General features: G+C 59.9%; 5 protein-coding genes across 9 annotated transcripts; 3 read left to right on the top strand and 2 right to left on the bottom strand.

Annotated features, from left to right (window-relative positions):
• Positions 1-11: 11 nt before the first annotated feature.
• soul4 (heme-binding protein soul4) lies at positions 12-2,029 on the bottom strand. Of its 5 annotated transcripts, none has more exons than XM_086120087.1 (7): positions 1,906-2,002; positions 1,687-1,735; positions 1,348-1,527; positions 992-1,077; positions 768-909; positions 494-677; positions 12-416 (listed from the first exon to the last, which is right to left on the bottom strand). In XM_086120087.1, exons 3-7 carry the CDS (start codon positions 1,508-1,510, stop codon positions 242-244), a joined length of 750 nt encoding a protein of 249 aa, XP_085976213.1. In that variant the 5' UTR covers positions 1,511-1,527; positions 1,687-1,735; positions 1,906-2,002; the 3' UTR covers positions 12-241. The 5 variants fall into 5 exon arrangements, with proteins under 5 accessions (XP_085976213.1, XP_085976214.1, XP_085976211.1 ...); XM_086120088.1 differs by having other exon boundaries at positions 1,707-1,735; positions 1,906-1,997; XM_086120085.1 differs by lacking the exon at positions 1,687-1,735 and having other exon boundaries at positions 1,906-2,029.
• A 1,280-nt stretch (positions 2,030-3,309) lies between these two features.
• On the top strand, positions 3,310-6,114 carry tmem178a (transmembrane protein 178a). The gene is made up of 4 exons (XM_086120081.1): positions 3,310-4,578; positions 4,822-4,935; positions 5,215-5,352; positions 5,741-6,114. Exons 1-4 carry the CDS (start codon positions 4,116-4,118, stop codon positions 5,980-5,982), a joined length of 957 nt encoding a protein of 318 aa, XP_085976207.1. The 5' UTR covers positions 3,310-4,115; the 3' UTR covers positions 5,983-6,114.
• A 637-nt stretch (positions 6,115-6,751) lies between these two features.
• Positions 6,752-16,718, top strand: sos1 (son of sevenless homolog 1 (Drosophila)). Its single transcript, XM_086120042.1, is given in 25 exon segments — positions 6,752-7,376; positions 8,292-8,417; positions 8,492-8,623; positions 8,702-8,866; positions 8,961-9,161; positions 9,402-9,545; positions 9,663-9,773; positions 10,309-10,407; positions 10,467-10,594; positions 11,805-12,099; positions 12,167-12,533; positions 13,076-13,157; positions 13,243-13,359; positions 13,426-13,529; positions 13,607-13,829; positions 13,900-14,019; positions 14,097-14,259; positions 14,329-14,446; positions 14,913-15,085; positions 15,171-15,287; positions 15,355-15,616; positions 15,722-15,766; positions 15,946-16,067; positions 16,149-16,415; positions 16,417-16,718. Coding segments are annotated over 25 exon segments (4,035 nt in total). The 5' UTR covers positions 6,752-7,196; the 3' UTR covers positions 16,591-16,718.
• Positions 16,714-18,064, bottom strand: gemin6 (gem (nuclear organelle) associated protein 6). The gene is made up of 2 exons (XM_086120091.1): positions 17,840-18,064; positions 16,714-17,241 (listed from the first exon to the last, which is right to left on the bottom strand). Exons 1-2 carry the CDS (start codon positions 17,974-17,976, stop codon positions 16,866-16,868), a joined length of 513 nt encoding a protein of 170 aa, XP_085976217.1. The 5' UTR covers positions 17,977-18,064; the 3' UTR covers positions 16,714-16,865.
• Positions 18,065-19,640: 1,576 nt separating this feature from the next.
• Positions 19,641-24,691, top strand: LOC147199605 (UDP-N-acetylglucosamine transferase subunit ALG13-like). Its single transcript, XM_086118983.1, is given in 22 exon segments — positions 19,641-19,879; positions 20,478-20,561; positions 20,663-20,713; positions 20,807-20,853; positions 20,930-21,002; positions 21,079-21,160; positions 21,238-21,403; positions 21,467-21,521; positions 21,630-21,747; positions 21,808-21,872; positions 21,944-22,044; positions 22,116-22,201; positions 22,278-22,446; positions 22,448-22,564; positions 22,641-22,745; positions 22,889-23,172; positions 23,264-23,340; positions 23,409-23,541; positions 23,614-23,730; positions 23,815-23,855; positions 23,921-24,092; positions 24,181-24,691. Coding segments are annotated over 22 exon segments (2,571 nt in total). The 5' UTR covers positions 19,641-19,759; the 3' UTR covers positions 24,489-24,691.
• The last annotated feature ends 48 nt before the right edge of the window (positions 24,692-24,739 follow it).

Below are 24,739 nucleotides of genomic sequence, written 5' to 3'. Positions count from 1 at the left end.
CAAGGCAGTCCTTGTGTTTGATTGACAACACATTTATTTCACAATAAATGTTCATTAAACAGCTCTTCCGGGATACCTTTCAAATTAAAAGCCTTTGAGTTTTTTTAGTCACCATACAAAAATATCTACCTTCCAGCTAACGGCGCTAAGAGCTAAGCATGCTAATGAGAAACAACACAACATCCAGGTTTGTGGTGTGTGTGTAAGCGTGCGTGCGGTGTCGCGCGTCCCCCCCCCCCCCTTAGCGCCGCAGGAACCAGATCTCATTGCGTCGGCGCGGGACGCCGGGGTTCTCGTAGACGGCCACCATGTAGACGCCGGAGCGCAGGCGCTCGGACGCCGAGGCGCCCAGCAGCTCCCGCAGCAAGCCGATGTGGCGCGTCACCGTCTCCTCGTTGGTCGTCCCCGCGAAGGGCCTGCCGCGGCAAAACAACGCGTCGGCGGGGGTGGGGGGGGGGGGGGCACGACACACCGGCGGCGGGCGTCTTTTTACCTGGCCACGACGGTGAAGGCGTCGCGCTGCACCACGTCCACGTCGGGGTCGTGCGGCCGCGGCGGCGCGTCCTGGAAGGCGGCGGGCAGATAGAAGCCCGTCTCCACGTTCTTGTCCAGCGTCTTGCCGTCGGCCGTCACCAGCACCGTGCTCACCACCGGTATCGTCATGCCCAGGTGGCCGCCTGCGGCGAAAAACCCCCCCAAATGGATGGATGCCCTCCCGATCTGCAAAAAACGCGGGCTCGAGCGAACGCGGAAGGGGCGCGCGCCACCTGCTGAGTTCTCCTTGCAGATGAAGCGCATCAACTTCATGAAGCTCTTGGAAATGCTCTGCTCGTAGAGTTCCTCGGCCTGCCGCACGCACGCCCACTTGCCGGCCGGGTACGAGCGCTCCTCCCACATCACCTCGCCCATCTGCGCACGCAAAGTGCAACGAGCCATCGTGTCTGTGTGTGTGTGACGTCATCGTCGCGAGGGAGTGACGTAATCAACCCACCTTCTCCTGACAGGAAACCAGCGCGAAGGGCACAGGCTCCCTCTGCTGGTTGTTGCGTGCCATTTCGTGGATGGGGCCCCTCATTTCTACCCCCCCGAAAAAAACAAATGCACAAATAGGCAATGACACAAAAATCTGTTCACAATTGCCGCAATTGAAAAAATGTACATAACCCCCACCCCAAAAAAAATTTTTTTTTTAACCAACCAAACAAAATAAGAAGAAATGTGAATCGAGAACAAGGGAAAGAAGAGGAATCCATTTTGGACGTTAGCTTGAGGGGGTGGGGGGGGGGCGAAACCTCACGACCTGCTAACGCGCTGTTCGCTTAGCGACGTAATGACGTGTGCTCTCACCTGTCGGCACGGTGACCTGATGCGTGCTGGCCACGGCCCTCCAATGAGCGAGCAGCCTGTCAGAGTGCTCGTCCCCCATTGGCTCGGGGTTGTCCGTGATGTCATCGTCCAGCTGCTCGTCTTCGTCCAACCCCTCCAGGTCGTCCAAGGAGATCAAAGCCATGCCCGCTCACCTATCACCTGAGCGAGAAGTGTGTGTGTGTGTGTGTGTGTGTGTGTGTGGGGGGGGGGGGGCGGCGGCAACAAGGACAGTCGATGGCGTCACAACAAGAAAGCAAGCTTCGCCTCCCAACGGACGCAAATGAACGCAGTGTGAGCGACCAGTTCGATGAATATTACTTGACGAGGTTTCTTCTCACTGGTTTTAGACGAAGGCGCGATGACGTCACTGCGCACAGGTCGACGCAGGAAAAGAACCGTTAGCGCGTAGCTAACCGTTAGCCTGCAGCTCGGCGCCACATCGACACGTCACTCGTTTACTTCAGCTGAGCTAAACTTCGTTTCCCTTTCGGTCGGGTCGGTTGGCGCGATCGGGCGCGCGTGCGCGCGCGCGCTTACCTCCTCGCTCACGCGCGTGCTCGTCACGGCGGTGCGCAGGACTGACGACGCTCGTCCTTTAGCGGTGGTAAGTGCTTGGTGACACTTCCGGTATGAGCCCCGGGCGCCCTTCAGTGTAACAGCGACATAAACGGAAGTGTTGCCTTTAACAAGACTAGAACCGGTCTTGTCCAGAACTCAAGTGGAATTAATGATAACTCGGTTTTATTTTTGGTTCATGTTGCTTGTTTGTTTGTTTTTAATGGTCATGTATCAGAACGGAGGAGCAAGTGTCCATATGACGTCATGGACTAAAATCGTGTCGGTTGGTGTCCGGCCGCCAGGGGGCAGCAGAGCAGCGATTTCTTCGTCGTCCTTTCACGTGTGAGCCCGTCTTGGATTTCTTGCCTCATTTCCTTCGGCGCATCGGTGCCGCCTCACTTCCACAAGTGCGACGCATAATACCGAGCCAGATGTTGTGACCGGCACGACCCCGGTTTTGCGTGTCAGTGAACCGTGTTTACCTGCTGTCAGACTGGAGGTCGCAGGTGAGCGAGCGAAGCAAAGTGCGTCTTTAAATTTTCATCGGCCCTCCCTCCACCGATTCCGACCGTAGTGCCGATCAATAAATAATTCAGGCCGAGTGGAGGTCGCTCGGCTCCGCCTCCTCCGGTCAAACCCGCCGCGGTTGGACACTCGATTAGGCACGCCGGTAAGCCAACTCCTCAGTTGCCACGGCAACAACCCTCCCGCCATCGTCCGTCGCCGCGGAAGCGAGTCGAATCGTCGAGTCAGAGAAGAGACGCCGCAATGCGCGATCGCAATCTTGAACGGCAATCGTCTCCGGCGGTCGGATCTGTTCGAAGCGCTCGGGGAATTTGTGGTTGGAGGCAAACAAACAAAACCGACATTTCGGACAGAATCGCGCGAGCGAGGCTGGCCGTTTGTGCCGGTTCCAATGTTTGGTGCCGGTTCCATCGTCGTCAGCCGCGGCGGCGACTCGTAGTTTGGGTCGGAATGGATTTGGTTCTCTGTCTGTCACATTTGCCGACAAAGTTCTCCTTTGGAGGCGCACCACGAGAGTACTAATGAGCCGATGTGGCTGCGGGAAGCGGCCGCGGCGTTCCGCAAGGCTTTGACTCTTCCTTCACGCCAGCGGGGGGGCGGCCTTTGCGTGCGCGTACAGCCTTGAACAGAGCGAGTCCTAATGAGGACGGCTCTAAGGCTGCGTGGGTGACGTGCACACGCACACACACACAGGTCCTGGTTTTTCACCCGTACAGGGGACCGCAGGGGCGGTGGGGGGGGGGGGGGGCTCTTGGGCACATTCTGGTACGTTTACAACTGTTCTCAGGAGATAATGGAGATGCCTGGTCCAGGTCCGGTGAGACATCTCAGGTGATGGGGGGGGGGGGGGGGGCAAAAAAAAAAAAGTTGTCCATTAAGTCCATCAATATTTCATAAAACTCGTTGCAGCTGCTTCCTGTAAGCGGACGCCTCCCCCTCCCCACGTGTCCATGAGAGTGTGCGCGTGCGCGCGTGTCAATGCGGGCTCGAGTGGGCGCTTGTGTGTTTGAAGGTCATCCCACTTCCTGTCGGTCAGCACTTAGACTTCATCTGCTTGCCGGCGTGTTAACGTCGCTCTTTCGCCGCCGGCTTTAGCAATCGTTGCACTCGTACGATGCCTTCGCAGGCCGCGTGGCCTCCGTGAACGACGCGCGCGCCTTCCGATCGATGCGGCCGACTCTTTCCCACGATCTGCGCCGTTCGCATCAGAGTCAAGCCCCTCCCATCAAAAGATTATGGATCGCCCCCGCTGAAGCTTCATCAGCAGGAATCGACCGGCAGGTGGGATGCCGCGTGCGTCACTGTGTTCAAGTGGCGCAGTCGCAACTGGTCAAAGGAAGGCAACGCGATGCCGATCCACGTCCTTGGTCGGCTGTCACCTTATTGTCTCATTCACCCCCGACCCCCACAGATACATTAGAATGTCGGTTCCCTTTGCGTCCTAACATCAACAAAAACAAGAAGAAAAAAAAACCAAAAAAATGAGCCGCGTTCTTACTTTGAAGGCGGCGCGACGGAGGTTCCGGTCGGTCGGGAAGCTCCCGCGCGCGCGAGCTTGACGTCGTCCGCCGCGGGTCGTGGGCGCTCGGCGCCCGCGCGCGCTCCCGACGGCGAACCGCAGCGCGCGCGCGCGCGTCAACCGGCGATGGCAGCAGGAGGACGCCATGGCGGCTGAAGACAAAGCGAGCCGCGAGGAGAGCGGAGCGGGCGGGCGGCGGGCGTCGGCGGCGCGCGCCTGGGGCGCCGCCAGCTTGGCCCTGAGCGCGCTCTCCCTGCTGCTGCTCGTCACGGCCATCGGCACCGAACACTGGTACGAGACGGACACGCGGCGCCACCGCGACAACTGCGAGCGGCAGGGCGCCGACTCGGGCGGCCAGCAGAACCGCGACATGCCCATCTACCACCTGCCGCTGCTGGACACGGGCGCGGCGGGGGCGGTGGCGCGGCTCAAGCCCGTGCACGTGGGCAGCCGCGAGGACGAGCTGCTGGAGAACTGGCGCGCCATCCTGGGCATGGGCATCCTGGAGACCGAGTGCGGCCGCCCGCTCTTCTCCACGCACGCCGGCCTCTGGCGCAAGTGCTACGTGGCCGGGCTCGACCGGGACATCGACCGCCTGGTGGACAGGGGTGAGCCGCAGCAGCCGCCGCGGGGGTGGGGTGTGTGTGTGTGTGTGTGTGTGTGTGGGGGGGGGGGGGGGGGGTCCTGCCTTCTATTTTCCAACCGTGAAGGCTCGAGTGCGTTTCGCTTCGGGTGTGTGTGCGCGTCTGACTGTTGTTGTTGTTGTCGTCGTTAGTGGGCGCTGCAACCGCGCGATCGATTCTGTCTCGCGCGCCCGCTTACGTCATCCTTGCGCGCGCGCGTGTGCGCAGGGATCGCGGAGCGCTGCACGGCGGTCAAGTATCATTTTTCTCAACCGATCAGACTGAGGAACATCCCTCTCAACCTGACCAGAAGCATCCAGCAGGACGAGTGGCATCTGCTGCGTGAGTCGCGCACACACACACACACACACACACACAAGTCAAGTCCAAAATGTTGTTTTGGCCCTTGTCGGCCGGCGGCGGCCATCTTGGCTTTCATCCGGCGACTGAAAATGACATCAGAGTTGCCCCGGTAACCGTTGCCGGTCACCCGTGCGACTACGGATGTCATTTTCAGCCGACAAAAATGGCCGCCACTCCCCGCGGCGACGCAAGAAAATGGCGTTTTTTGGACTCCGCTGGTGAACCTCTGGCGTTTCTTTTTTTTTTTTTTGCCGTCAGACCTGCGTCGCATGACGGCGGGCTTCCTGGGCATGGCGGCCGCCGTCCTGCTGTGCGGCAGCATCGTGACGGCCGTGGGCTTCTTCTGGGAGGGCGGCCTCACGCGACACGTGGCCGGACTCCTCTTCTTCATGGCAGGTGCTCGCGCCACAACCCCCCCCCCCCCCCCGCCGTTTGCGTTCCGGGGGGGGGGGCTCTCGGGTTTGGTCTCGCTCATCAATTAGGCTGAAGCAACAGCTTTCCTTTGGCTTTGAACGTACATTTCTTGGCCTCATCGATGACCCCCCTTCGCCCCCCCCAAAAAAATAAGTTATATTACTTACATTTTTTTTAACATTATATCAATTCTCAGGCAAAAAAAAAAAGAAAAAAGTTGAAAGAGGCCCCGCCCCCCCCTCACCTGCATCTCTGAGAGCGTTGGGCTTGCGCGCGCCCCCTGCTGGCGACGCAAGGCGAGCGCTCCTAACGCTCGCCCGCCGACGCGGCGGTTTTGTTGGCTTGCGCTTTGTTTTTTTTCCGCCTCCAGGCGTCTTCTGCGCCATCTCTCTGTGCACCTACGCGGCCAGCGTGACCTACGACCTTTCCCGCAAGCCGCCCTTCATCTACGGCCTCCCCGACGACGTGGACCACGGCTACGGCTGGTCGGTGGCTCTGGCGTGGGCCAGCCTGGCTCTCAGCGTGGCCTCGGGTTGCCTGGGCGCCGCCTTCCCGCTCCTGGGCCGCGCTGGACCCCCCCGCCACAAAGCCGCGCGCCCCACCGCCGTCTGAGGTTGTTTTTGTTTTTTTTGTGGGGGGGGGGGTCTTTTCTGTTCATGCCAATGTTAAAAACGGCCGCTGTGGATATGTTTGCACTGACTCGTCTGATGAAACTCCCAAAAATAAATCAACCTTTCAACAGCGTGCGTGCGTGCGTGTTTTTTTCCCCGCCACGATTTCTGAGAGAATCGGGAGAATTTTCGACAACTTTATTTTCGTGATGTGGCGACACATGATGTGGGTGAATCAAGTATTTTGATGAGACGAGACTCATTTGAGTGTGACGGTTTTAAAATATACCGCCCCCCCCCCAAAAAAAAGCAATACATATTAGACATGGCTTTGGCGTGTATTCATTATTTGTTTGACGGATCCTGGGCTTATTTACGTTTTTCGCACCTTATTTGGGGGGGGGTTTGGTAGGGGCCTTTTTTTTTTGAATGAAAACATTTTTTTTTCAAGGCAAATATAATGAGTGGCAATTATTTGTGGAGTTTGGGGGTGCAGAAACTCCCCCACGATTTCGCTGTTTCCTGTCGTAGTAAGCGAGTTGGTCGTCGGGGGCAGCATCCCGGGCTCTTTTTTTTTTTGTTTTGTTTTTCCCAATGACTTTTTCCACTTCACCATATTGAAATCCGGATAAATAAGCATCACACACGAGAATAATGTCAATAAAATCAGAATTAACACACACACACGGGCGCAAAGAAACCCACTCGGACTCAAAGTCGCGCGCCAGTGCGTCATGACGTCATCGACGAGCGACGCTCAGTCACGATGACGCGCACGCAGGCAAGCGACTCCCACTTCGCCGACGGCCGCTCGGACGGGATCCGCGGACCGAAATCGGACGAACGGACGCGGCGCGAGTGTTGCCGCCGCCCCCCCCCCCCCCACTCCTGCTCTTCCCCTTCCTCCTCCTCTCTCTCTTCCTACTCCTCCTCCACCTGAAGAACCGGCCGCCACCGCAGTCGCTCGTTCCGAACCCTCCCCGGTGCCGCCGAGTCACGTCACCGGGTACCGTCCGGCCAGCCCCAAAGCAAGCAAGCGTTTGCCCGCCGCCCGCTAGCCGGCCCGCCGGCCAGCTAGCTCGCGAAGCCGTCAAGTGGCAAGCGGTTAGCATGGCGCGGCTAGCGGTCCGAGCGCCCAATTAGCCGCCTAGCTGGCCGGCTAACGGCTAGCTCGCGGCGTCGCGCCTGGCGGGCGCGGAGGATGCTTTCGGCTGGATGTGCCGAGGCTCCTCGCTCCCCCGGAACGTCCATGTAAAGCCACCCGAGCAGCCAAGCCCCGAAGCTCCCCCCCCCAACAACACCGCCACCATGCAGGCGGCTCAGCAGCAGTACGACTTTTTCAGCGACGACAACGCCGCCAAATGGCGAGGCCTGCTGGTTCCGGCTCTGGACAAGGTAACTCCCGAGCGCGGGCCACTTGTCGCATACTTCCCTTTCCGCGGTCCGGGTCCGTCGCTCCGTCGAGGCTCGTGGGGGGCGTCATGGCAGCCCGGTGACGTCACGGCAGCACCAGCACCGACCCGAAGGAGTTCCGCGGTGGTACGGCTCACCGGACTCGCTATCGCTCGCGTCCATTCGGTGTCCGGAGTCGATCCCGGCCGACTCGGAGCGAGAGACGGGCCGCGCCCCGGATCGGTCGCTGGCCACCGTCAGAGCGGTCGCTCGATTTTCACCCATCGGTGGCTGTTCTTTCGACCGCAACGACGCCACGTTCGTGGTTGAATCAACCTTCCGTTTGCGGGATCTCCGATGAGTGCGGAGGGACGGGCGGACCGGCGACGGAGTGGTCGCCGCCGCGCCAAACTACAAGTGCGTCTTGTCTTGTTCGCTATTCCGTGAAAAGTGGCGTCGCTGGCGATCGGGGATGGCAATTTTGCGCGGATACGCGGAAATCCGCCGTTTTATTTCTTAAATTGATCATTTTTGTGAATCGTGTAAATCCGTTGAGAACATTTTAGGGGGGGGGGGTCAGGTACCTTACGGTCGAGTTTGCACGAGCTCTCCCGATCAGTCTTTCCATCTTCCGATTGTAAACAGCCCCCTGCGATCGGACGTGTATGATGTCTTACTCGTTGCGATTGGTCGGTCCGTCCAGGCCACGCCCCTTTCCGCTTTTATCATCACTCGCCATTGTCATCCCTGGGCGATGGACGTGCGCCTTTTCGTGCGAACGGGATATCGCAGAAACACGACGACACCTACTTGGGGGGGGGGTGATGCCCCCCCCATGACGAATGAAAATGACTAACAAATGAATAATGGCAAGTCCCAAACTAATCTCACCATGTTGTGTGTGTGTGTGTGTGTCAGGTGCTGAAGCAAGTGCACCCTAACCTGGCGTCCCAGCAGGAGGCGCTGCAATACATCGAGGAGCTGATCCTGCTGCTGCTCAGCATGCTGTGTCAGGCTCAGCCTCGCAGCGTGCAGGACGTGGAGGTGAGGCGCGCACGCGCGGTGGGGGGGGGGGGGGTGTCGCGTGGCGTCACGTGACACTCGGTCCGTCCGACCAGGAGCGGGTCCAGAAGACTTTCCCCCACCCCATCGACAAGTGGGCCATCGCCGACGCCCAGGCCGCCATCGAGAAGAGGAAGCGCAGGAACCCGCTGGCGCTGCCCGTCGACAAGATCCACCCGCTGCTGAAGGTAAGCCCCCCCCCCCACGGCGGCGGGCCGGAGGAAGCCAAACGCCGCCCTCCCCACGCCGCCTCGTGGGCCCGCCAGGAGGTGCTGGGCTACAAGGTGGACCACCAGGTGTCGCTCTACATGGCGGCCGTGCTGGAGTACATCTCGGCCGACATCCTCAAGCTGGCGGGGAACTACGTGCGCAACATCCGCCACTACGAGATCTCGCGGCAGGACATCGCCGTGGCCATGTGCGCCGACAAGGTAGCGCCCCGGGGGGGCCAAAGAAATGACGACGGGGGATCCGCCCTCGGAAGGTGCGTTCACGTGGGGGAAATGTTGCCCTGCGTGTCTCCAGGTGCTGATGGACATGTTCCACCAGGACGAGGGCGACGTCCCGCCGACGGACGAGGAGCCGTCGGCCGACGAGGGGCGGAGTTACCACGAGCTGGTGCGCGGCGTCATGGCCGACGGCCGCCACTTCCTGCGGCAGCTGGAGCTCCTCATCAAGGTCTTCCGAGAGCCCTTCAGCGCCAACGCCATGCTCTTCTCGCAGCACGTACGTACGCCCGCCCGCCCGCGCCTTTCCTGGGGGGGGGAAAAAACCCAAAAAAAACCATTGCGTGTAATCCTAACAAGCGGTCGCTAGAGGGCGCTGCTTTTCCAGCTCGGCACCTGTGAAGGCGAACTGTGACTTTGGAAGCAATTTGGTGGATTTTTTTGAATCGGCTCCTCCTCAACGGGTGCCGGAGCGTCTCGCCTCCCCCCCCCCCTGAGCCCTCCACCTCTCTCCCGGCAGGACGTGGAGGGCATCTTCAGCCGCGTGGCGGACGTCCACGAGGCCACGGCCAAGATGCTGGGCCTGCTGGAGGACGCCGTGGAGATGACGGACGACGGCAGCCCCCACCCGCTGGTGGGCAGCTGCTTCGAGGACCTGGCCGAGGTCCGCCCCGCCGCCGCCGCCGCACTTTCTTCTCGCGCTTCTCTCCCACCGATGCGCTTTTCCCGGCTGGCCCCCCCCCCCATGCCACGCGGTTTCCTCTCCTCCCCGCCCGCGCAGGAGCTGGCCTTTGACCCCTACGAGACGTACGCTCAGGACGTGCTCCGCTCCGGCTTCCAGGAGCACTTCCTCAGCCAGGTCACCAAACCCGGCGCGGCCTTCCACCTGCAGGTGAGAGCCCCGCCCGCCGACTTCCGACCCGACCCCCACCGTCCGCCGGCTCGCGGGGGATGGAGCGATATCCCGAGCCCACGCTTTGCGCGCTCGCAATTTTTTATTTCTTAAATCGATCATTTTTGTGAATCGTCGAAATCCGTTGAGAAAATTTCTAGGGGGGGGTGGGGTGGGAGGGGGGGTCAGGTACCTTACGGTGGAGTTTTCATGAGCTCTCCCGATCAGTCTTTCCCATCTTCTGTAAACAGCCCCTGCGATATGGACGCGTATGATGTCTCACTCGTTGCGATTGGTCGCCCCGTCCAGGCCACGGCCTCTTTTTTTTTTTTTTTTCATTACTAGCCGTCGGCATCCCCGAACGCTAGCGGGGGAGGAGTCGCCGCTCTTTGCGCCGATAGCCGTGTGGAAAATGTCCATTTCCCGCCCGCCGGATGGAGCTCCGCCCTCCTAGCCGCGGTCGAGCGTCGGGGCCGAAAGGGTGACCAGGTCCCCCCCCCCCCCCCCCCCCCCCCTGCTCGCTGTGTCCCCGCAGTCCATCTGCGAAGGCTTCAAGGAGGCCGTGCAGTACGTCTTGCCTCGACTGCTGCTCACGCCCGTCTACTACTGCCTGCACCTCTTTGACATCATCAAGGTAAGCTGCCGCCGGCGCCAAACTCCTCCCGATGGCCATTTTGCGCCGTGTCGTCGCAGCAACTGGAGGAGAAGAGCCAGGACGAGGAGGACAAGGAGTGCCTGAAGCAGGCCATCACGGCTCTGCTCAACCTTCAGAGCAGCGTGGAGAGGATTTGCTCCCGCGGCCTGGCCAAGCGCAGACTCAGGTCCGTACGGAAAGTTCCACCGCGGGGCTCCGCCCATCATCCGGCTTCCCCGGACCCAAATAGATCGGCCCCGAAGGGGGGGGAGTTACGAGCGCCGGCGGGCAGGGCGGTTCTGCTCATTGTTCTGTGTAGCGGGAGAAGCGGGAGGGTTGCGGGGGGGGGGGGGGCGACAACAAGAAAAAGCAGACAGACTGGGGGAGCAAACGGGGGCTCGGAGCGGACGCGGCGGAGACGAGCCGGATGATTGACGGGCGGCTACAAAGACGTAAGTGCGCCGAGCGCCGGTCGTCCCGTCACGCGGCTATGCTCATACCTCGGGGGGGGGGGGGGGGGGTTTATGCGCTAAAGCGATTAGCCGAGGATCAGCGCTCTCAGGCTTCTGGTCTCCCGCCTCGCCAAGACCGCCGCCGATCGCCTCCCTCGCTTTGGTCACGCGATGAATTCTCGTGGTACTTTTCCAAGCCGATTCGGAATCGGAGCCGGAATCGGGAGCCGCGATCAAGGTTTTCCATTCTTCACCCCCCCCCGGAGTAGGAGTCGGATCCATAGTCCGATCGGCTACCGACTCGGGTCTCGGATAAGGGGGCGGGCTCGAATCGGGACCGAGCTTCGTGATCGGTAGGACAATCGGGCTCGAGGATGAGGACGAGCAGACGGTAACCGGCTTTCGGATCGGCGCCAGAATCCAGGTCCCGGGTGAGGACTCGATTTTTCAGCATCGGGACTAGAATCGGGGTCAGTCCGAGGTGCAGATCTAGGTTCGGGACTAGAAGCGGGATCCTCGCTACGGGTACGGATCCGCTCCAGGACCGTAATCCATAACTTGGATCGGTCTTTGAGCCGGCAACGGGGGGGGGGGGGGGGGGGCGAGTCGAGTTTCTGGGAGGGCGCCGTAGGTTCGCGGTCAGGACCAGGTTCAGGATCAGGCGCGGCGAAAAATCCGAACGATGAAACCGGACGAAGGTCCGGTGGCTCGGGGCCGGAATTAGGATCCGTCGTGGAATCGGGTCCGGGACGAGGACCGGAAGCGAGACCGGGGGGGCGGGCTAGGTGTCGGCGGCGGTTTTCCGAGAGAAGACTCGCTTTGAGGGATTCGGATCGGCGCCGGAGTCCGCGCTCGGGCCGACGTGGGGTTTTTGCCGAAAGTCCGGGGGCGGCGTCCGTCCGGCCGGCGGTCTCACGCCCCCGCGCCGCCGATGCCCCCTCGCAGCGAGTCGGCGTGCCGCCTGTCCGGCCGGCAGATGAAGGGCAAACACTCGTCCGTCAAGAAGATGAACGAGATCCAGAAGAACATCGACGGCTGGGAGGGCAAAGACATCGGCCAGTGCTGCGACCACTTCATCATGGAGGGAACCCTGACCCGAGTGGGCGCCAAGCACGAGCGCCGCATCTTCCTCTTCGACGGCCTCATGATCTGCTGCAAGTCCAACCACGGGCCGCCGCGCCTGCCCGGCGCCGGCTCGGCCGCCGAGTACCGCCTCAAGGAGAAGTTCTTCATGCGCAAGGTGACAAAACGCGTCCGGGAATCGGCGGCCGGCGGCGGCCGGAGTCAACGTCCCCGTGTTTGGCCAGGTCCGGATCAACGACAAGGACGACAAGGAAGGCGAGTACCGGCACGCCTTCGAGATCATCCCGAAGGACGGCAACGGCGCGGTGTTCGCCGCCAAGTCGGCCGAGGAGAAGAACGGCTGGATGGCGGCGCTGGTCTCGCTGCAGTACCGCAGCACGCTGGAGAGGATGCTGGACGCCGCCGCGCTGCGGGAGGACCGGGACGAGCGCCTGCGCCTGCCGCCGCCCCGCCTCTACCGCTTCGCCCGGCCCGACTCCGAGGAGAACGTGGTCTTCGAGGACGGCGTCCAGTCCAAGTCGGGCATCCCCGCCGTCAAGGCCGGCACCGTCCTCAAGCTCATCGAGAGGCTCACCTTCCACATGTATGCCGGTGAGTAGCGTCGGCGGGGGGGGGGCGGCGGGTGGGGGGGGGGTCCGCCATTGGGGGGGCCAGAGTGAGTGACGGCTGGGGATCATCGGAAACTATCTCGGGGCCCTCCGAGTGCCGGTTTGGGCAGTCGTCGTCTCGGAATTTAGTTGATTTTGTGGGGGGGGGGGGGTCATCACGGTTTCAAAATGAATCGCCGTGACACATCTTTTCTCGGGATTCGGAAGTACAGTCAAACATGGGTTTTCGTACTTCATCCGTTCTGGAAGACTGTTCGAAAACCAAAACCATGTTTCCCATTGGAATCCATGTAAAAAATTGTAATCCGTTCCGAGTCGACGAAAGATCTTTTTTAACTCATTCAGTACCAGCCAATTCTAGACCAAGTCTGAAAAGACGTTTAAAAACGTCTTTGGGAGTGAATGAGTTAACATTTTTTTGGGGACAATTTCACACCATAAACTGTACAAATGTAATACAGGAGAGCAGAGCTCGCCCCCCCGGTAGTCGGCACCCTTCTTCCTCTGCCGTCCTTCCTCCCGCAGATCCCAATTTTGTCCGAACATTTCTGACGACCTACAGATCGTTCTGCAAACCGCAGGAGCTGCTGGACCTGCTCATGGAGAGGTAAACAAACCCGCTCACACATACCGCCGGGGTGGCGATGGGGGGGTGATGACGAACCCCCCCCCCCCCCCCCGTACGTGTTCAGGTTCGACATTCCCGAGCCCAGGCCCGACGACGCCGATCACCCGGACGGAGGAGAGCAGCCCCTCGGCGCGGAACTCAAGCGCTTCCGCAAAGAATTTGTGCAGCCCGTGCAGCTCCGGTATGGCCGGGGGGGGGAGGGGGGGGCAGTGCGTGTTGTCAACCGTCGCTCCGTGTCCTCCGGCAGGGTTCTCAACGTGTGCCGCCACTGGGTGGAGCACCACTTTTATGACTTTGAGAGGGACGTGGCTCTGCTGGGGCGGCTGGAGGACTTCATCGCGTCGGTCAGAGGTGCGGCGGCGGAAAACCTCGTCGGCGCCGCTCGCCTGGAAAAAACAAAAAGCGTCTCTTTGGCTTCGCGGTTGCAGGCAAGGCCATGAGGAAGTGGGTGGAGTCCATCACCAAGATCATCCGGCGCAAGAAACAGGCGGCGGTCAGCGGGCCTAGCCACAGCATCACCTTCCAGAACTCTCCGCCGGCCGTGGAGTGGCACATCTGCAAGCCGGGACGCCCGGAGCACTTTGACCTCATGACCCTGCACCCCATCGAGGTCGCCCGCCAGCTCACCCTGCTGGAGTCGGACCTGTACAGGTGACGACGGCGCTCGGGCCGGGGACGCCCGAACTCTGTTGACACCCCCCTCCCCCTACTGGCCGCGCAGGGCGGTGCGGCCGTCTGAGCTGGTGGGCAGCGTCTGGACCAAAGAGGACAAAGAGATCCACTCTCCCAACCTGCTGCGGATGATCCGACACACCACCAACTTGACCCTCTGGTTTGAGAAGTGAGACAGCCGCCCCCCCCCCCCCCCCCCCGGCCCATTTCTCCATCATTCCCCCCCCCCCCGCGGCTGTGGCGCAGGTGCATCGTGGAGACGGAGAACCTGGAGGAGCGAGTGGCGGTGGTGTCCCGGATCATCGAGATCCTTCAGGTCTTCCAGGAGCTCAACAACTTCAACGGAGTCCTGGCGGTGGTCAGCGCCATGGACTCCTCGCCCGTCTACAGACTGGACCACACTTTTGAGGTGTGTCCCCCCCCCCCCCCCACCCAAAAAATAATAATATATATATTGTTTTTGTTTTTTCCCCTTCAGCAAATTCCGAGTCGCCAGAGGAAGATTCTCGAAGAAGCTCACAAGCTGAGTGAAGACCACTACAAGAAATATTTAGCCAAACTGCGCTCCATCAACCCCCCCTGCATCCCCTTCTTCGGTACAAGCCTATTTGTGGATGTGTGTGTGTGTGTGGGGGGGGGCTTGGGCTGTTACAGGGATGGCAATTTTGCGTGGATACGCGCAAATCCGCCGTTTTATTTCTGAAATCGATCATTTTTGTGAATGGTCTAAATCGGTTGAGAAAATTTGAGGGGGGGGGGGTCAGGTACCTTACGGTGGAGTTTTCACGAGCTCCCCCCGATCAGTCTTTCCATTTTCCGATTGTAAACAGCCCCCTGCGATTGGACGCGTACGATGTCTTGCTCGTCGCGATTGGTCGCCCCCGTCCAGGCCACGCCCCCTTTCCGCCCTTTTCACCACTCGCCATTGCCATCCCTGCGGTTAAGATTGAGATATCCTTTATTTGTCTCTTATTATTTTTTTAAACTCATTTAATATTATTATCACGATTAATTAATTGATTAATCGTTAATTAATCAATGATATCGATTATCATTGCTCAGGCATCTACCTGACCAACATCCTGAAGACGGAGGAGGGCAATCCGGACTTCCTGCTGCGCCGCGGCAAAGCGCTGATCAACTTCAGCAAGCGGAGGAAAGTGGCGGAGATCACGGGTGAGATCCAGCAGTACCAGAACCAGCCGTACTGCCTGCGGGTGGAGAGCGACATCAGGGTGGGCGCTTCGGCCGGCGACGCTTCCCCCCCCCCCCGTTTGGGGCGGCGGCGGCTGAGCGTGCGCGTGCGGGCGTGTCTTGCAGAAGTTCTTTGAGAGCCTCAACCCGACGGAGGAGCTGTGCGAGAACGACTTTGGCGATCGCCTGTTCAACGGGTCCCTGCTCATCGAGCCTCGCGGCGCCCGCACGCTGCCGCGATTTGTGAGTAGAGGGGGGGCGGGGGGGTAGTTGACATTGACATTGTTGTTGACATTGCGACCCCCTTTAGGCCAAGAGGTACACGTGCCCCCTGAAGTCTCCGGGCATCCGTCCCACGTCGGCGCGTCCCGGCGCCGCGTGCCACCCGACGCCGCTGCAGAACGAGCCGCGCAAGATCAGTTACAGCCGGATACCCGACGGCGAGGCCGACGGCGGCCCCGACGCCGCCGTCTCCGCCCCGGACTCGCCCTGCACGCCGCTGACTCCGCCCCCCGCCTCCGCCGACGGCGTCTTCGATTCGCCGCGGGCGCCCGGCAGCCCCGCCCACTCCGGTAAGCGCCGCCGCCGAGCGTCGACGCGCTTCGCTTAGCCTAGCGCGGACGCCCGCTCGTCCTCACGCGCCTTTTTTGTGTCTCCCCCCCCCCCCCCCCCCTCAGCCGGCGACGCCGTCTTCGGCCCGATCTGGCCGCCTCACGGCCCACGTCAGTATGCCCCCCCCCCCCGACCGCCGCTTGCGCTTTCCGTAGCGACCGTCAGTTTGCCCCGCCCCCTCCGCCTCTTTCCACGCCGCCGCCGCTCGTCGCTTCCGTTAGCGAGCCGCCGGAAACCGTCATCCTCACCTTCGGCGCTGAAGTTGCGGCGTCCCGTTTTGCCCTTTCAGGGTCGTCCTCGGCGTCGTCCGCGGTCTCCTTCGGCCGCCTCCCCGACGACGCCCCCCCGCCGCCGCCCGTGCCCCCACGCAGAAGGCCCGGGTCCGCGCCGGCGGAGTCGTCCCCGTCCAAGGTTCCGCTCCTCCGCCTCTTACTTGCGAATGTCACGGTTATGACCCCGCCCATCGTCGGGACCCTTTTCGCTTGTGCTCAGATGTCGCCCGAGCCGGACGGCCCGCCGGACAGCCCGCCGGCCGTGCCCCCTCGCCGGCCCACCCGCGAGCTCCTCCCCCTCCGCTACCTGTCGTCGTCGTCCCCTCCCGACGGCCCCCCCGCGCCGCCGCCCCGGGAGCCGCTCGGCTCGCCCCTCCGCCTGCTGCCGCCCCCCCGGGGCCGCCGCGAGCCGCCGGCCCAGGCCTTCTTTCCCGCCGCGTCCTGCCCGGGCCCCGCCCCCGCCTCGCCTTCGCCCCGCCCCCGCCTCGCCTTCCTCCGTCGGCCCCTCCCCGGTCTCCGGGAGGACGCCCCTCCCCTCCCCGCCGCCGCCGGACGGCCCCCCGGTGCCGCCTCGCCGCGGCGTGCCGAAGCTGCCGCCCAAGACCTATAAGAGGGACTCTCTGAGCCACGCCCCCCTGCTGGACACGCCCCCTGCACTGTGAGGCAGGGGGCGTGGCCCGGGATTGTCAAGCTTCAGGTACCAGAACCAAAGAGGTACTCTTGCTTAACGTTAAGGTTCTTGTTTGGACTTCTTTGTCACAAGGGAATAAAAGTTGTCTCGACGCCACAATTGCGACTTTATTATCGGGGGGGTGGGGAGGGGAGGGGGGGGGCACATTCAAATGTCTTTACAAAAAAATCCAATTAGCATTTTCTCACGCCAAACGCGAGACAGAACTATCAAGAATTGTTTTTCAGTCAATCACCGACGGAAGCCTCAAGTTTTGACAGGAAGCGTTTCCATCGGCGGCCGGCCTTCCAGAAGCTTCCGCACTCGCTCCAGCACCACGGCGTTGGCGCCGCTGCAGTCGTCGGGCCCGTACGGCGGCGCCAGGGTGAGCGCGCCGGCCACCCGCAGCCGATCGCCGCGCTCCTCCACGGGGACCCGATTGCTCTCCAGCCAGCGGCGTACGGCGGCCCGCCGCCGCGGGTCCGCCCCGGCGGGCGGCGGCGGCGGCGGGAACAGCTCGGGCAGACGTCGGGCCGCGGCGGCGTCGGCCTCCCGTCGTACCTCCACCCGCCGCACCGCGTGACCCATCACCACCTGGACGAAGGCGGGCCCGTCCGCCTCGCCGAAGCTGACCAGGACCAGGCTGCGGAGGGGGGGGGGCACAAAAGTCACAGGCTTATCCGAAAGCGCCGCGTGAAACGGAGACATTTTTTACTGGTGTATTTTCAAACGCCCCGCTAGCAGAACGCCAAAGGTCCCGGCTAGCATGGACGGTCCCGATGTGACTAAGCAAGTGACTGGTCGCAGAGCCTTCTTCCGGTCGGGTCTGCGATATCCTGTGCTGCCTCCTGTTGCTCAAAGGCAGGTACCGCACGTCGAACTGTATGCTGACAGACAATCTTTTGAATTCCTCACTTTACGGTCATTTGAGCAAAAACAAAGTGCGTAGCAAATAATCAGCGGGACCCAAGAAGTCGCCCTCCGCTTCGACAAGGTCGCTGAACCCTCTTTCTGTTCGGGGACAGTTCAAAAACGGTTTTCGTCATGCAACAAAGCGACCGTTTCACGCGGCCTTCCCTCCCTCCGCAGCACCGCGAACAAGTGCCAAGCGTGTCTGCCTCAAAATTCGGAGATTCACAATTTGGAATTCGGGTGTTCCAAACCCGTGCATGCATATCATTAAAAAGTCGTCGGGCCTTTTTGGGGAGAGTTCGCGTTGTGTGTGTGTGTGTGTGGCGTGCCTGGCGGACACGGGGTCGACGGTGAGCAGCCACCCGGCCAACACTTTCGCCTCCTTCCCCACCGTCACTCGGAGCTCTTTGTCGACGTACGTCGTCCACTGCAGCGGACCTAAGTGGAGCCAAGCGCGCTGCATCATGTCATCGAAGCTCCAAAAGCAAAATCGCCGAAACAAGCGAGCCGCCGTTTGTGACGCTTCCGGGTTCAACAACAGCGAACGCTTCAAAGTTCCGCTCTCCAAAAAAAAAAAAACGGGACCTACTTCACGAAACAACGTTGAATGTTCATCAATTAGTTTTAAACGCTACACGAACCAAATAACCATCATTTATCCATGCTAAAAATAATTTGGAAAAGGGTATTTTGCGGCAAGGGGCGCGGCCCCTTTTCGTCACATCCGCTTATGCCGCGTCGTTTTTCGGCGGCTTTTTTTAAAAATGTACATTTTCAATTCCAAACAAAAGAACAAAAACATACAACTTTGTAAAATGTTATCCGCTTATTCCGCGTCGTTTTTCGGTGGATTTTTTTTAAATGTACGTTTTCGATTCCAAACAAAAGAACAAAAACATACAACTTTGTAAAAGGTTATCCGCTTCCGGCTCGTCGCCTCTCTATGACGTCACCCACAACTCAACTATCCCAGCCCTCCAATACACTAATAACAAGAAACAGATATTACAGTATTCTTTTGTGCCAAAATGTACAACAAGATGGATAAGGAAAAACGTGACTGATTTAAGTAGCGAAATGGACGGAAGTGTGTGAACCATTGTCAAAGCATTGATTTGACTTGAGGTGTAGGATACAGAAAATGTCACTGCCTTATTGCCTTATTTTATGGAGACCACCGTACCACGAAAAAGAAAAATCTGGTGTGTACCCGACGCTTATGGAACATGTGTGAATATGTTCAATAGAGAAAAAGTTCAATTAAAAAAAAAAGAAAAATACAGGAAGCGAGCATTACACACGATTCACTGAGCGGTACCAGAATACGGTTGTAGTATTTTGTTTTTCAAAGTAGTTTTTGTAGAATTTTGAGTATCCGATAGCAGGATGGGGGGGGGGGGAGGGGTTTTGGGTCCACAAGAGCTAACCCACACTCATCAAATGTACAAGGAACTGCAGCATAACGCAAATGACAACGTAAAAAGGATGACATTGTGTGGACCACGCTGACAGATAAGATAAGAAAACCTTTATTTGTCTCACAATGGAGACATTTGCAATTTACAGCATCAACATTTGGAGGGAAGAAAGTAGAAAACATCAAGTATTTGCATGCAGGAAATACATTGAAAGAAAATCAACTGTATACAGTACAGAATGTAATATAAAATATAAGATCCAAGCATATATGCAACTTCTGGATTGAATTTCAATATTATTAACATTGATTTGAAAAACGCTTCGCATGTGGGAGGGTTTGTCTTCATCCTCGTTAGGATGAAGCGGTTCACAAAACGAATGGATGCATTGCGATATTGGAAATGTCGACCAGAAATAAATAAGAATTTAAATAACAATAACATTTTCTCTCTCTGTGAGGACGGATATATCTTTGTGATCTAAATTGGAGCAATATAATAAATATATTAGTAAAATATAAGGAGCAAAAAAAAAAAGTTAAAAAATGTATTTCGTTTCATGATTTTTACTTGCCGACTCGGAGAGTAAAAAAAAATAAATACTCACAGAAGCAGGCTTCTCAGTGAGTTTTAAAAAAAAATGCCAAAGAGATTTGATGTCTATTTTGGTTTGATCGTCAAGTAGTTTTAGTTAGTTGTGTTTTTTCTTTCGTCGTCGCCGCGTCGAGCACCCGCCCCGCCGCAGGTGTTGGAGCCGCGGGCTCGTTAGCGCAAATCAAGTTGAGGCGGGGCCGGGGCCTTGGCGCGCTTGGGCGACGGCGACTTGGCGGGATGCAAAAAGGCCTCAAGAAGTATTTCGTCAACATGGACGACTACCTGGCCAGCCTCGGCCTCTACCGCAAGATGGTCGCCAGGGACGCGTCTAGCCTCTTCCGGGCCGTCTCCGAGCAGGTCAGGCGAGGCTAGGCGAGCCCTCGGCCGAAGGACGAAGGCACCGGGGCCTAGCCTGGAGCTTAGCAGGCTAAAGCTAAAGTCACCCCCCGCTAGCCGCTTGCGTGTTGCCTTTTTTTTTTTTTTTTTACTTGAAAGTGAGCTGTGTACCGTTGTTTGTGTCGACGCAATGCTTGTGGTTTTGTTTTTCATAGTTTGTGTCTTACTTTTGTCCGGGTTGTGTTAAAAAAAAAAAAATTAATCGTGGTGAAATGGCTGCGCACGCATGCGCACTTTCATTTTTGTCTTCGCGTGTCATAAAATGGCGTGTGTGGTTATAGTTGATTAGCAATATCGGGTATCGTATCGCCATGATGAGTTGTTCAATTTGTATTTGTGGTTTTGTTTTTCATAGTTTGTGTCTTACTTTTGTCCGGGTTGTGTGTGTTTTTATTTTTAATTGTTCGTGGTGAAATGGCTGCGCGCATGCGCACTTTCATTTTTGTCTTCGCGTGTCTTCTAAAATGGCGTGTGTGGTTGTCGTTGATTAGCAATATCGGGTATCGTATCGCCATGATGAGTTGCTCAATGTGTATTTGTATTTTTCGTATGCGTGTAGTTGTACTACTCTCAGAACTACCACCACACTATTCGTCAGGCGTGTGCCGATTTCATGCGGGCCAACGCGTGCGTCTTCGAGCCGGTGAGTTGTTTTTTTTTTTTTTTTATTGTCATGACCGGCGCGGGCCGCGACATATGACGTCACGCGCGTGTCACGCAACATCGCCTGTTTTTCTTTTCAAGTTTGTGGAAGGCTCATTTGACAAGTATCTGGAGCGCCTGGAGGACCCCAAGGTGCAGGCGAGCACGACTTACTCGAGCACGACAAACGCAATTGGAAATACTCATGGACGTGTGTGTGTGTGTGTGTGTGTGTGTGTTTTGCAGGAGACGGTGGGTCAGGTGGAGATCAAGGCTCTGTCTCAGCTTTACAGGTGAGCCTTGTCAATTTTCAACCAATCAGAGCGCAGTACTTGGGACACGTGAAAACGGCGCGCACCGCCCCCGTAGGCGCCGCTTCCTGATCTATCGTTACCCCGGGAAAGCCGCCACCCTCATCTCGGAGGACGACTTTGTGGACAAGGTGAGGCCAAGGCTCCGCCTTCTTTTCGCCGGTGTCTGTTGCCATGGTAACCACACCGCGCATCATCATCGCCCAGGTAACGCTGTCCTGCTCCATCAACGGTCACTATGACATCGTGTACCCCAGGAGCTACCCCGCCTCCGCCGGCCTCTGCCAGGGTGAGTTCAAAGGTCAACCTGAAGGGCGCGGCGCAATCACCCGGCGCGCATGTGAAATGACGGGCGCGCGCGCGCAGCTGTCGTGTACGAGCTGCTCTATACGAAGGTGTTCGCTTGCGAGGAGGCGGAGCTCTCTCAGGCCGTGGAGGCGTTCAGGGTGGGAGGTCGTCGCTATAGAAACAGCCTGTCGGCGTGCAGCGACGTCGACTTTGGCTACGACGTCGCCGAGGACAGAGGTCAAAGGTAACGCGCGCCCGCGCGCTCGTACGCGCGCGCAACCCATCGCCGGCGCGTTTCCTCTCGCAGGGAGGAGGCGGAGCCTGGCGAGGAGAAGCTTCGAGTGTGGAGCGATGACGTCAAGGTGAGACCCGGAAGAGCGCCTTTGGCCCCCCGTCGACACTCGCGATCTGTTCGGCCGCCGTCAAAAAAAGTCATCTCCGCCGGACCCCCCCCTCCCTGTGTTTTTAAGCCGGCATCCGAAGCTCCGCCCCCCTGCAGGCTGTCCCTACCTTACAAGGTGCTGAAGTCGCTGGACGGCGACGTTTACCGAAATGTCGAGTTTGACGTCTGGCAGGACACCTGCAAAGGTAGGCCGCCAAAATTTGGCGTGTCCCGCCCCCCCCCGCCTCATGCATTCCTGTCATCAGAGATGCAGAAGACGGACTATATGGTGTTTGCCGGACGACAGTACTTCCTGGGGGACAAATGTCAGGTGAGCGCGGCGGTCATGCGTGTCTGTGTTTTTTTGGGGGGGGGGGGCTTGCACATGTGTGTGTCTTTCAGGTGCGTCTGGAGCCCAAGGGCAAGTATTTCAACGCCTTCATCCAGGAAGTGGGAACGCACTCGGCCGCTGTCACAGTCTTCATTGAAGAACTGGGAGAGAAGTAGGGTGGGGGGGGGGGGGGGCTCGCACGCCGCCGGTGACTTGCAACCACTTCCACTTGTCCACCGTCAGACATTTGGTTCCCGTTGCCGACGTGAAAGCCGTCAATCCGGTTCCGGCCTGGAACGCGTCGGCTCCGCCCCGCAAAGGGGACCTGGGTACGTCTCCTCCCACCGCCGCCCGAGTAGCCCCCCCCCCCACCCCCAAATCCCCCCTATGCCCCCCCCCTTCCAGACGGCGATGCGCGAGGTCACCAGCGCCATCAGCGCCATCGTTACTTCAGGAAGTCACGAGGCGGCGGCGCTGCTGTCGTCAAGGGGGCGGAGTTGCCGGCGTCGGTCCCGCCCTCCCCCTACGGCGGCCCGCCCCCCGCGCCGCTCCCGCCGCGCTTCCACCCCCGGCCGGCCCCGCCCCCCCCCCGCCGGAGCCGTGCCTTACGACCCCTTCGCTCCCCCGCACCACCACCAGCAGCATGGCCACGCCCTCGCCGCCGCCAGACCGGCCAGATACGGCGCCGCCAGGTGGGCGCGGCGCACTCCTCATCGCCCGGCCCGTATTCACTGACACGCGCGTCTTTTTTGGATTTTGCGTCAGAAGCTCCGGCGGCCGCTTGGTGAACCGCCACCTGATTGGTCCCCAGCTGAGCTATTACCCTCCCGCCAGGCGTTACTACGACGACGACGGCTACGCCTTCAGGTCCCGGTAAGAAGACGACCACGGCGTCGGCTCGACGGCGACGTCGCGTCATCGGCTCTCGGGGCCGTTGGCTCTCCGCACGCCGGCCGCCGTTGGCGTCGAGTCGTTGGCGACCGTTCAAGGCGCCGTCCTTCCCGTTTCGTGTCCAGTCGCAGTCGGCGCCACCTGGCGGCGGCGGCGCTCGCCAAAGGCTGCGCCTACTTCAACGAGGACGACGCGGCCGACCCGTCGGCGGAGATGGACGGCGCCGTGGCGTACTACCGCCTGGACGACGCCAAACACGAGCTTTTCGCCGCGGCGCAGTCGGCGAGCGCGGCGGCCCCGCCCCCTCCGTCCGTCTCCTATCGGGTCCAGGGCGACTCGGGCGGGCCCGTCCCGCTCGCCCCCGTGTGTTCGTCCGAAGAAGAGCGGGACGACGCCGTCGGCGACCCGGGTGAGCCAGAGTGGGCGTGGCTTAGCATCGGGGGGGGGCGGGGGGCTGGAAACGAGCGGAATCGGCGTGACGATTTGTAACGACGTGTCAGACTTCACGGAGCAGGAGGGAGGGGGCGTGGCCGAGTCACCCCCCCGAGCTGAGATGACCTTCGGCTACACGCAGCAAGTACGCAAGCACACACACACACACACACGCGCGCGCGCGCACATAACAAAAGTGTGTGTGTGTGTTAGGCGGTGAAGCCAATCCCGGTGATTTCTTCCTCGCCGTCGTCCTCCTCTTCCTCCTCACCCTTGTCTTCATCTCGCGTTGCCGCCGCCGCCGCTCATATGCCGCCGGCGGCGGCGCACGCCCAACCCCGGTCGGGTGCGTATAGGAAGCGCGCGCGCGACGAAAGCCAGCGCGCGTGCGCTCAGGTGTTTTTTTTTTTGCTTTCAGTTGCCATGGCGATCCCAGCCACTTCCTGGTTGGTGAATGAATCGGGGGAGGGGCTGTGCTCAGTGGTGGCCCCGCCTCCTTACTCCTACGACCCCAGCGGCGCCGACCTACCCGGAGGTAGGTCGGCCCTCGAGACGTCGCCGCCGCTGCTTCGTACGATGACCATTCGAACTCATTGTGCCTTTGTGACGCTTCTTGCAGACTGTCGGGTGCTGCAGTACTACTTCAATCTTGGAGTGCAGGTTGTGTGTGTGTGTGTGTGTGTGTGTGTGTGTCGGCGCACTGACATGGCGACCAATCTCCTCAGTGGTACCATCAGAGTTGCTGGCAGCAGCAGCAGCAGCAGACGGTGGCGCCATACGCCCCCACGTACACCCCCGACGCCGCCTACGCCTACCAGCATTACCCCCCCTACCTCGGCCAGGATGCCCCCCCGCACTGCGAGAGCGTCGAGGCTCAGACGGACGCGCGCGGCGGCGGTGAGTCGCCTTTCCCCCCCCCCCCCCCTCGCTCGGGGCGACGCAAAGGAGCGCGCGGGCGATACAGATGCCGGTGTTGTTGTCGTAGGCCCCGCCCATCCACCGGAAGGCTCCTCCCCGGGCGCCGCGTTGTACCCGGAGCAGATGGCCCTCCCCCCCGTGCTGCACCTGCCGTACGAAGCTCCGCCCACGACCGCCTACCTGTCATCCGCCCCGCCCCCTCCTCTGGGTCACTCCGCCCATCATCACCCTTACCACGCCCACCACGCCTGCGCGCCGGCCTCGGCGCACTGGGGGGGGCACGCCTCGCGGGTCTACTGCCCCGCCCCCAACGCCGCCCACATGGTGGGCTACGTGGCGGCTCCGCCCGCGCACTTTATCCCGCCTAGCGCCTGATGCGTGCTAATACCGCGCGTTTGTTTTTTTTCGGCTTTGGCGCGGTCACCGGCGGTTTTTGAGTTTGTCGTCAGCCGGTCAGAGGGAGGGGGTCGTCGGCAAGTGGCCCTTTGTTGGTGGAGGGATGTTTTTGTGACTGCGACGCGGTGTCGGGTGTTGATTGTTTGGTTGCGGGGTCAATAAAGTTTTGTCACAAGCAGAAATCTTCTGGTTTCATCAAACCTTTTCATGTGTTTTGCTCTCAATTTGAT

This window comes from Hippocampus guttulatus, chromosome 9 (assembly GCF_054856545.1).
Source record: "Hippocampus guttulatus isolate MCC_2025c chromosome 9, RoL_Hgut_1.0, whole genome shotgun sequence".
Classification (NCBI taxonomy): domain Eukaryota; kingdom Metazoa; phylum Chordata; class Actinopteri; order Syngnathiformes; family Syngnathidae; genus Hippocampus; species Hippocampus guttulatus.
This window is presented reverse-complemented; position numbering and strand designations above follow the sequence as displayed.